General features: G+C 43.5%; 1 protein-coding gene across 2 annotated transcripts; it reads left to right on the top strand.

The window, feature by feature from the left end:
- The first annotated feature begins 1893 nt into the window (after positions 1 to 1893).
- LOC106586030 (guanine nucleotide-binding protein G(I)/G(S)/G(O) subunit gamma-13) lies at positions 1894 to 11653 on the top strand. Of its 2 annotated transcripts, none has more exons than XM_045688007.2 (3): positions 1894 to 3025; positions 8446 to 8543; positions 10847 to 11653. In XM_045688007.2, the coding sequence occupies exons 2-3, from the start codon at positions 8446 to 8448 to the stop codon at positions 10950 to 10952; spliced, it is 204 nt and encodes a 67-aa protein (XP_045543963.1). In that variant the 5' UTR covers positions 1894 to 3025; the 3' UTR covers positions 10953 to 11653. The 2 variants fall into 2 exon arrangements, with proteins under 2 accessions (XP_045543963.1, XP_045543962.1); XM_045688006.2 differs by lacking the exon at positions 1894 to 3025 and adding an exon at positions 5335 to 5576.
- The last annotated feature ends 254 nt before the right edge of the window (positions 11654 to 11907 follow it).

Raw genomic sequence — 11907 nt, 5'->3', positions numbered from 1 at the left:
ACACCTGGTGTACACCATTTAGTTTATACTGCATACACCTGGTGTACACCGTTAGTTTATTCTGGATACACCGGGTGTACACCGTTAGTTTATACTGGATACACCGGGTGTACACCGTTAGTTATACTTGTTACACCTGGTGTACACCGTTAGCTTATACTGGATACACCGGGTGTACACTGTTAGTTTATACTGGATTCACCTGGTGTACACTGTTAGTTTATACTAGATACACCTGGTGTACACCGTTAGTTATACTGGGTACACCTGGTGTACACCGTCAGTTTATACTGGATTTTGTTACGTTACAGCCTTTAAAATATATTAAATACTAAAAAATCCTCAGCAATCTAGACACAATATCCCATAATGACAAATCGAAAACAGGTTTACAGAAATGTTTGCAAATGTATTAAAACAGGGGTTACCTGTAGCTCAGTTGGTAGAGCATGGTGTTTGCAACGCCAGGGTTGTGGGTTTGATTCCCATGGAGGGCCAGCACAGAAAAAAAAATGTATGAAATGAAATGTATGCATTCACTACTGGTCTCCACACCACTGTGAACTATATAGTGGTGTTGGTTGGTCTCCACACCACTATGATCTCTATAGTGGTCCACTGGTCTCCACACCACTGTGAGCTATATAGTGGTCCACTGGTCTCCACACCACTGATCTCTATAGAGGTCCACTAAGTGGTCCAAAAAGCTCCTTAACAACTTCTACCCCCAAGCCATAAGACTGCTGAAAAATTAATCAAATGGCTACCCAGAGGGTTTAATAAAGAGATATATGTTCCACTATAGAGATCACAGTGGTGTGGAGACCAGTGGACCACTATATAGTTCACAGTGGTATGGAGACCAGTGGACCACTATATAGCTCACAGTTGTGTGGAGACCAGTGGACCACTATAGAGATCATAGTGGTGTGGAGAGAAGAAAGTAAGACAGTGGAACCCATCTCAACATGACAGAAAGTAAGACAGGGAAACCCATCTCAACATGACAGGGTACCCCCTTTATAAAGGGTACCCCCTGTATATAGCCTCATTACTACCCGGTACCCCCTGTATATAGCCTCATTACTACCCGGTACCCCCTGTATATAGCCTCATTACTACCTGGTACCCCCTGTATATAGCCTCATTAGTACCTGGTACCAGTACCCCCTGTATATAACCTTGTTATTTTGTTGTTGATCTTAAATTAAATGTTTTACTTTAGTTTGTATTTTCTTAAAACTGGTTAAGGGCTTGTAAGTAAGCATTTCACTGTAAGGTCTACACCTGTTGTATTCTGCGCATGTGACAAATAAAATGAGTTTTGATCTGTATTCCCAGTCATGTGAAATCCATAGATTAAATCCTAATGAATTTATTTGAATTGACTGATTTCCTTACGAACTGTTAACTCAGTAAAGTCTTTGGAATTGTTGCATATTAATTATTTTTTTTTATTCAGTGAAGTTAAACTATTGTAATTGGTATTTTGGGCTGCCTATGTAAAAACGTACAGAATATGGTGCCATTTGGCAGACAAGCTATCTGGGTTTTTTAACCTCCTCTTCCTTCCTGTCTGATATCTGAAAGGTAAACAGCAGTTCGTTGACGTCATTACGGGGTTAGAGTCTGTCTCTCAGACCAGCCTGTTCAGGTTAGACTGAACTCCAGCCAGTCCGCTTCATTTGCCTGATGGGATTTCCATACAGGTTCTCTCTCTCTCTCTCTCTCTCTCTCTCTCTCTCTCTCTCTCTCTCTCTCTCTCTCTCCTCTCTCTCTCTCCTCTCTCTCTCTCTCTCTCTCTCTCTCTCTCTCTCTCTCTCTCTCTCTCTCTCTCTCTCTGTCTCTGTCTCTGTGTTTGACTACCAAACATAGCGGCGCCACTGATCTCTCCTGGGGAAAACAGGAGGGAGCGTCTGATAGAAGACAGGAGGAGAGAGGGAGTGTCTGATAGAAGACAGGAGGAGAGAGGGAGAGAGGGAGCGTCTGACAGCAGACAGGAGGAGAGAGGGAGCGTCTGACAGAAGACAGGGGGAGAGAGGGAGAGAGGGAGCGTCTGACAGAAGACAGGAGGAGAGAGGGAGAGAGGGAGTGTCTGATAGAAGACAGGAGGAGAGAGGGAGAGTCTGATAGAAGACAGGAGGAGAGAGGGAGAGAGGGAGAGAGGGAGCGTCTGATAGAAGACAGGAGGAGAGAGGGAGAGTCTGATAGAAGACAGGAGGAGAGAGGGAGAGAGGGAGAGAGGGAGCGTCTGATAGAAGACAGGAGGAGAGAGGGAGAGAGGGAGCGTCTGACAGCAGACAGGAGGAGAGAGGGAGCGTCTGACAGAAGACAGGAGGAGAGAGGGAGAGAGGGAGCGTCTGACAGAAGACAGGAGGAGAGAGGGAGAGAGGGAGTGTCTGATAGAAGACAGGAGGAGAGAGGGAGAGTCTGATAGAAGACAGGAGGAGAGAGGGAGAGAGGGAGAGAGGGAGCGTCTGATAGAAGACAGGAGGAGAGAGGGAGAGAGGGAGTGTCTGACAGCAGACAGGTGGAGAGAGGGAGCGTCTGACAGAAGACAGGAGGAGAGAGGGAGAGAGGGAGCGTCTGACAGAAGACAGGAGGAGAGAGGGAGAGAGAGGGAGTGTCTGACAGAAGACAGGAGGAGAGAGGGAGAGTCTGATAGAAGACAGGAGGAGAGAGGGAGAGAGAGAGCGTCTGATAGAAGACAGGAGGAGAGAGGGAGAGAGGGAGAGAGGCAGTTCCACAGGCAGATGATAGAAGCGGATTGTCGGTCCTCTTGCGCTGTAGTCGGTCCTGTCTACCGGGAGCTGCTCGAGCGTTTCCTGATTTTTTTCCGCTCTAACCACCGCCAATTCCCCGTTAGAGCTCGAGGCCTCCACTTGTACCGTTTTCGTTAGTTTTGGGAAAGGAAAGGGGGGTGTAAATCGCGTGTTGTCTGTCTGGGAACATCGGCTAAACCCAGGGCTACAGCTCATCTGGGTCAGAACCTCACGACCAGAAGCACCAGGTCTCCGGTAAAACGGTAAGAAACCCCCGTCCTCCTTCCGTGATGAATCTGTTAATAGTGTAGTAGCATCATCATCCGGTCTGTCACCGTCTATACCGTCTACATCATGTAAATAAATCTCCGTTAGATAGGCCCCAGTTTATACCGTGTATACCGTCTACATCATGTAAATTAATCTCCGTTAGATAGGCCCCAGTTTATACCGTCTCTACCTGTTATAGGAATTTTATATCTTGATGATAATAATCAATAATCAATTCGCCTTGACTAATGCCCAAGGTTTGTAAGACAATGGGTTAAAATAATTAGGCAAGGACTCAGCTTTCTGCAAAAGGTTTCTGTAACTTTATTCAGAGAACGTTCTGGCGTCAGGATAACAAAACAGTCATTATATAGTTCTTGCTTACTTACGCACATGCATTTACACACAATCCGTTGGTGACCTGCAACCCCCATAAACTTCTCACACTGTTTATCACCTTCTGGCTCAGCCTGTTCCTTTCCTTCAAGGTTAGGAACTCTCTGAGGTTTTACTCCCTTGACCATCTGCTTCTCTATCTCTCTATACTAATTGCATACACACATTTCTTTCCCTCTCCAGTGGTTCCTGGACTTTCCGGAACTAATCAGACTAATCGATCCCTACATTGATCATTACATTGATTATTCATTAAACCTGCTGTATGACTAATAATTCATCATGGTTTATTGATTCATTTACCTTTATTAGATAATTCTCTTATCAACACCGTCTACATCATGTAAATAAATCCCCGTTAGATAGGCCCCAGTTTATACCGTCTACATTATGTAAATAAATCCCTGTTAGATAGGCCCCAGTTTATACCGTCTATACCGTCTACATTATGTAAATAAATCCCCGTTAGATAGGCCCCAGTTTATACCGTCTATACCGTCTACATTATGTAAATAAATCCCCGTTAGATAGGCCCCAGTTTATACCGTCTATACCGTCTACAATCTGTAAATAAATCCCCGTTAGATAGGCCCCAGTTTATACCGTCTATAAAGTCTACATTATGTAAATAAATCCCCGTTAGATAGGCCCCAGTTTATACCGTCTATACCGTCTACATCATGTAAATAAATCCCCGTTAGATAGGCCCCAGATGTAACGGAAACATTGTTTTATATATTGTACAAATTCATGAAAACAAAAAGGCTTTTTTTAGTCTTTTAATATAAGGTAAAAGGCATTAGGGTTAACAGTGGTTAAGGTTAGGGCATTAGGGTTAACAGTGGTTAAGGTTAGGGCATTAGGGTTAAGGTTAGGGCATTAGGGTTAACAGTGGTTAAGGTTAAGGCATTAGGGTTAACAGTGGTTAAGGTTAGGCATTAGGGTTAACAGTGGTTAAGATTAGGGCATTAGGGTTAACAGTGGTTAAGGTTAGGGCATTAGGGTTAACAGTGGTTAAGGTTAGGGCATTAGGGTTAACAGTGGTTAAGGTTAAGGCATTAGGGTTAACAGTGGTTAAGGTTAGGGCATTAGGGTTAACAGTGTTAAAAGTTAGGAATTAGGGTTAACAGTGGTTAAGATTAGGAATTAGGGTTAACAGTGGTTAAGGTTAAGAATTAGGGTTAACAGTGGTTAAGGTTAAGGCATTAGGTTTAACAGTGGTTAAGGTTAGGGCATTAGGGTTAACAGTGGTTAAGGTTAGGGCATTAGGGTTAACAGTGGTTAAGGTTAAGGCATTAGGGTTAACAGTGGTTAAGGTTAGGGCATTAGGGTTAACAGTGATTAAGGTTAAGGCATTAGGGTTAACAGTGGTTAAGGTTAAGGCATTAGGGTTAACAGTGGTTAAGGTTAGGGCATTAGGGTTAAGGTTAGGGCATTAGGGTTAACAGTGGTTAAGGTTAAGGCATTAGGGTTAACAGTGGTTAAGGTTAGGCATTAGGGTTAACAGTGGTTAAGGTTAGGAATTAGGGTTAACAGTGGTTAAGGTTAAGGCATTAGGTTATCAGTGGTTAAGGTTAGGGCATTAGGGTTAACAGTGGTTAAGGTTAAGGCATTAGGGTTAACAGTGGTTAAGGTTAGGGCATTAGGGTTAACAGTGGTTAAGGTTAAGGCATTAGGGTTAACTGTGGTTAAGGTTCAGGCATTAGGGTTAACAGTGTTTAAGGTTAGGGCATTAGGGTTAACAGTGGTTAAGGTTAGGGCATTAGGGTTAACAGTGGTTAAGGTTAGGGCATTAGGGTTAACAGTGGTTAAGGGGTTATAGTTTTAAATCAGATTTGATGACTTTATGGCGGTGCTGCCTTCAGAACAATATTCATAAGGAGAAACGCTTTTAGGCTAATAGAGCACCGGGTAACGTTTATACCGTTTAATAACGTGTATTATATCAGCATAATAACATCTCTGGATATAGATGCCGTTTCTATTCTCTAGATAAACACCCAGGGTTTAACGGTGTGCTGTCTCTTTCTTTGTTTGATCGAGATAATGTGTTTTTATTTTCCCGGGCAGGATGAGATTATCGGTTTATTTAATAAATAAAAAATAGGGCAGATGAAAAAACAGACGGAGGACAGCAGCTGCATCACGGTAACAGCTCTCTGGTTTTGTCTCGACGTTAAAAATTAAACGTTATCTGTTATCTTCTCTGTATAAAAACCGGGTTTGGTTAGGGATTTAACGTGTGTTCTCAAAACCGGGGGATTTACCGGAACTGAACGACAGAAACGGCATGTTTTTCCTTCCGTGAAACGGCGGTTTGTGATGATGAGCGCGGAGACCAGGGAGAACAGAGAATCAGTGACGTTTATAATAATCATTTCACACTATAAAACAATTTTATATATATATATATATAAACACAATCATAGACTTCTATAAATATATAACCACATTTTAAATCAGAAGTATATTGTATTCTTATTCAGTGTCTATGCATATATGATCCAAGCTGAGCTATATAATAATATAATATAAATCAGTAATATATAATAATATAATAAATATCTGTAATATATAATAATATAATAATATATAATATATCTGTTACTGTTGCTCAGCTAAATGACCTAAATAAAGGCACATGACCCAGTTTCATCAGTCTCACACACACACACATACACACACACACACACCACACACCAGACATGTACGTTCTGGTCATATAGGAGACTGTGTATATATATGTATATATGTCTGGTAGCAGAGTGTAGTCTGTATAGATATGTCTGGTAGCAGAGTGTAGTCTGTATAGATATGTCTGGTAGCAGAGTGTAGTCTGTATAGATATGTCTGGTAGCAGAGTGTAGACTGGTAGCAGAGTATAGACTGTATAGATATGTCTGGTAGCAGAGTGTAGTCTGTATAGATATGTCTGGTAGCAGAGTGTAGACTGGTAGCAGAGTATAGACTGTATAGATATGTCTGGTAGCAAAGTGTAGTCTGTATAGATATGTCTGGTAGCAGAGTGTAGACTGGTAGCAGAGTGTAGTCTGTATAGATATGTCTGGTAGCAAAGTGTAGACTGGTAGCAGAGTGTAGACTGTATAGATATGTCTGGTAGCAGAGTGTAGACTGTATAGATATATCTGGTAGCAGAGTGTAGACTGTATAGATATGTCTGGTAGCAGAGTGTAGACTGTATATATATGTCTGGTAGCAGAGTGTAGACCGGTAGCAGAGTGTAGACTGTATAGATATGTCTGGTAGCAGAGTTTAGACTGTGTAGACATGTCTGGTAGCAGAGTGTAGACTGTATAGACATGACTGGTAGCAGAGTGTAGACTGTATAGATATGTCTGGTAGCAGAGTGTAGACTGGTAGCAGAGTATAGACTGTATAGATATGTCTGGTAGCAGAGTGTAGTCTGTATTGATATGTCTGGTAGCAGAGTGTAGACTGGTAGCAGAGTATAGACTGTATAGATATGTCTGGTAGCAGAGTGTAGACTGGTAGCAGAGTGTAGTCTGTATAGATATGTCTGGTAGCAAAGTGTAGACTGGTAGCAGAGTGTAGACTGTATAGATATGTCTGGTAGCAGAGTGTAGACTGTATAGATATGTCTGGTAGCAGAGTGTAGACTGTATAGATATGTCTGGTAGCAGAGTGTAGACTGTATAGATATGTCTGGTAGCAGAGTGTAGTCTGTATAGACACGTCTGGTAGCAGAGTGTAGACTGTATAGATATGTCTGGTAGCAGAGTGTAGACCGGTAGCAGAGTGTAGACTGTATAGATATGTCTGGTAGCAGAGTTTAGACTGTGTAGACATGTCTGGTAGCAGAGTGTAGACTGTATAGACATGACTGGTAGCAGAGTGTAGACTGTATAGATATGTCTGGTAGCAGAGTGTAGACTGGTAGCAGAGTATAGACTGTATAGATATGTCTGGTAGCAGAGTGTAGTCTGTATAGATATGTCTGGTAGCAGAGTGTAGACTGGTAGCAGAGTATAGACTGTATAGATATGTCTGGTAGCAGAGTGTAGACTGGTAGCAGAGTGTAGTCTGTATAGATATGTCTGGTAGCAAAGTGTAGACTGGTAGCAGAGTGTAGACTGTATAGATATGTCTGGTAGCAGAGTGTAGACTGTATAGATATATCTGGTAGCAGAGTGTAGACTGTATAGATATGTCTGGTAGCAGAGTGTAGACTGTATAGATATGTCTGGTAGCAGAGTGTAGTCTGTATAGACACGTCTGGTAGCAGAGTGTAGACTGTATAGATATGTCTGGTAGGAGAGTGTAGACTGTATAGATATGTCTGGTAGCAGAGTGTAGACTGTATAGATATGTCTGGTAGCAGAGTGTAGACCGGTAGCAGAGTGTAGACTGTATAGATATGTCTGGTAGCAGAGTTTAGACTGTGTAGACATGTCTGGTAGCAGAGTGTAGACTGTATAGACATGACTGGTAGCAGAGTGTAGACTGTATAGATATGTCTGGTAGCAGAGTGTAGACTGAATAGATATGACTGGTAGCAGAGTGTAGACTGTATAGATTTGTCTGGTAGCAGAGTGTAGACTGGTAGCAGAGTGTAGACTGTATAGATATGTCTGGTAGCAGAGTATTGTCTGTATTTATGTATTGTGTGTATAATGTAACGTGTATATTATGTAGCGTGTGTATAATGTAACGTGTGTATTATGTAACGTGTGTATTATGTAATGTGTATATAATGTAATGTGTATATTATGTAACGTGTGTATTATGTAACGTGTGTATTATGTAACGTGTATATTATGTAACGTGTGTATAATGTAACGTGTGTATAATGTAATGTGTGTATTATGTAACGTGTGTATTATGTAACGTGTGTATTATGTAACGTGTGTATTATGTAACGTGTGTATTATGTCATGTGTGTAATGTAACGTGTGTATTATGTAACGTGTGTATTATGTAACGTGTGTATTATGTAACGTGTGTATAATGTAACGTGTGTATTATGTAATGTGAGCAGATGGAGGACCTGGACCTTCCCCAGATGAAGAGAGAGGTGGACAGTCTTCATTACCAGCTGGCCATCAACAGAGAGAAATCCTCCATCACTGTTACTGAGTAGGTAGTGTCCTTCTGGTCTCTGCCCCAGTGTCCTTCTGGTCTCTACCCCCAGTGTCCTTCTGGTCTCTACCCCCAGTGTCCTTCTGGTCTCTACCCCCAGTGTCCTTCTGGTCTCTACCCCCCGTGTCCTTCTGGTCTCTACCCCCGTGTCCTTCTGGTCTCTACCCCCCGTGTCCTTCTGGTCTCTACCCCCCGTGTCCTTCTGGTCTCTACCCCCCGTGTCCTTCTGGTCTCTACCCCCCGTGTCCTTCTGGTCTCTACCCCCCGTGTCCTTCTGGTCTCTACCCCCCGTGTCCTTCTGGTCTCTACCCCCCGTGTCATTCTGGTCTCTACCCCCCAGTGTCCTTCTGGTCTCTACCCCCAGTGTCCTTCTGGTCTCTACCCCCAGTGTTATGACAGGTGTTGTTTTACAGGGTCATCCATAGTAGTATGATAGGTGCAGTGTAATGTGTTGTTTTACAGGGTCAGCCACAGTAGTATGTCCCTCCCTGGAAATCATTATGGGTTTAAATGCCTTGCTCAAGGTCACATCAACAGATTGTTCAGCTTGTTCTGCTCCGGTATTCAAACCAGCGACCTTTCGTTGACCGGCCCGGTGCTCTAACCACTAGGCTGTTGCACTTTGGTTGACATATTTAAAGCTGTTCAGGCAGAAACAATAGTGAAGTGAATAGTTTGGATTGTTGGGTCGGGTTGTAAAAACAAAAGTCTCATCTAGGATTTAATCTAGCAACCTTGTCTACGCCCGGGATTCAAACTAGCAACCTTGTCTAAGTCCGGGATTCAATCTAGCAACCTTGTCTACGTCCCGGATTCAATCTAGCAACCTTGTCTGGGATTCAATCTAGCAACCTTGTCGACGTCCGGGATTCAATCTAGCAACCTTGTCGAAGTCCGGGATTCAATCTAGCAACCTTGTCGACGTCCGGGATTCAATCTAGCAACCTTGTCGACGTCCGGGATTCAATCTAGCAACCTTGTCGACGTCCGGGATTCAATCTAGCAACCTTGACTAAGTCTGGGATTCAATCTAGCAACCTTGTCTAAGTCTGGGATTCAATCTAGCAACCTTGTCTAAGTCCGGGATTCAATATAGCAACCTTGTCGACGCCCGGGACTCAAACTAGCAACCTTGTCTATGTCCGGGATTCAATCTAGCTACCTTGTCTAAGTCTGGGATTCAATCTAGCAACCTTGTCGACGTCCGGGATTCAATCTAGCAACCTTCTCTACATCTGCGATTCAATCTAGCAACTTTCTCTACGTCTAGGATTCAATCTAGAAACCTTCTCTACTTCAGGGATTCAAACTAGCAACCTTGTCTAAGTCCGGGATTCAATCTAGCAACCTTGTCTAAGTCCGGGTTTCAAACTAGCAACCTTGTCGATGTCCGGGATTCAAACTAGCAACCTTGTTTAAGTCTGGGATTCAAACTAGCAACCTTGTCTACGTCTAGGATTCAAACTAGCAACCTTGTCGAAGTCCGGGATTCAAACTAGCAACCTTGTTGACGTCCGGGATTCAATCTAGCAACCGTGTCTAAGTCCGGGATTCAAACTAGCAACCTTGTCTAAGTCCGGGATTCAAACTAGCAACCTTGTCGACGTCCGGGATTCAATCTAGCACCCTTGTCTAAGTCTGGGATTCAAACTAGCAACCTTGTCTAAGTCCGGGATTTAATCTAGCAACCTTGTCGACGTCCGGGATTCAATCTAGCAACCTTGTCGACGTCCGGGATTCAATCTAGCAACCTTGTCTAAGTTTGGGATTCAAACTAGCAACCTTGTCGACGTCCGGGATTCAATCTAGCAACCTTGTCTAAGTCCGGGATTCAATCTAGCAACCTTGTCTAAGTCCGGGATTCAATCTAGCAACCTTGTCTAAGTCCGGGATTCAATCTAGCAACCTTGTCTAAGTCTGGGATTCAATCTAGCAACCTTGTCTAAGTCCGGGATTCAATCTAGCAACCTTGTCTAAGTCCGGGATTCAATCTCGCAACCTTGTCTAAGTCCGGGATTCAATCTAGCAACCTTGTCTAAGTCCGGGATTCAATCTAGCAACCTTGTCTAAGTCCGGGATTCAAACTAGCAACCTTGTTTAAGTCTGGGATTCAAACCCATTGTGGGTTTTTAAAGGCAAATGTTTCCGCCTTCGGGGAGATCCTATTCACGGTAAACGATGTCGGCCCAATCAGAACCTTTAAAAAACACCTAGAACCTCAACCTGAGATCGGATTGAATCCCAGTGGATCGAGGGGTGTGGTCTAACGGGGTGCGTGTGTGTGTGTTTTCTCTCGGCAGGCTGGTGAAATGGATCGAGGGGTGTGTGTGTGACGACCCGTTCCTGAACCCAGAGCTGATGAGGGCCAACCCCTGGGTGGAGAAAGGCAAATGTGTGATCCTCTAACGGACGCACACACACAACACTGAGACACACACACACACACACACACACACACACACACACACACACACACACACACACACACACACACACACACACACACACACACACACACACACACACACACACACACACACACACACACACACACACACACACACACACACACACACACACACACACACACACACCAAGTTATCCCGTCCTATTTATTTGTACATCCATGTCTATGGTTTTAGTTGAAAGTAGTCCCCTTCCCTTCCTGTGAGCAGAATGTCCTGCATTGAAAGTAGTCCCCTTCCTTCCTGTGAGCAGAATGTCCTACATTGAAAGTAGTCCCCTTCCTTCCTATGAGCAGCATGTCCTGCATTGAAAGTAGTCCCCTTCCTTCCTGTGAGCAGCATGTCCTGCATTGAAAGTAGTCCCCTTCCTTCCTGTGAGCAGCATGTCCTGCATTGAAAGTAGTCCCCTTCCTTCCTGTGAGCAGCATGTCCTGCATTGAAAGTAGTCCCCTTCCTTTCTGTGAGCAGAATGTCCTGCATTGAAAATAGCTCCCTTCCTTTGTTAAAAGAACCAGATAGAAGTTTGTTGTTAACTAAAATCACACTTTTTATTGGCTTTTTACCCCACTGTCAATCAGAATGCAAATGTTTTTATTGGCTGTTTCCACTGTCAATCAAACATAATAAAGAGGTGGTTTGACAGATTGACTCGTGGTCATTTACATACTAACATTCTAACGTGTGTATGTGTGTACGGTGTGTGTACTTGTGTGTGTGTGTTATAGCAGTTCTCTGATGTAGACGTTGCGTCTCAGTCCCCCCCGGGGACTGAGACTGTAATATCAGCCCCCAGAAGAGAAGAACCAGCCTGACCTTCCTAAAGCAGAGTGGTCACGTCCATCTCCAAGACATTCCTAGTCCATCAACTGGTTGTTGTATAGGCTTACGTTTTTTTA

Source organism: Salmo salar, chromosome 10 (assembly GCF_965601325.2).
Source record: "Salmo salar chromosome 10, fSalSal1, whole genome shotgun sequence".
Lineage (NCBI taxonomy): Eukaryota > Metazoa > Chordata > Actinopteri > Salmoniformes > Salmonidae > Salmo > Salmo salar.
This window is presented reverse-complemented; position numbering and strand designations above follow the sequence as displayed.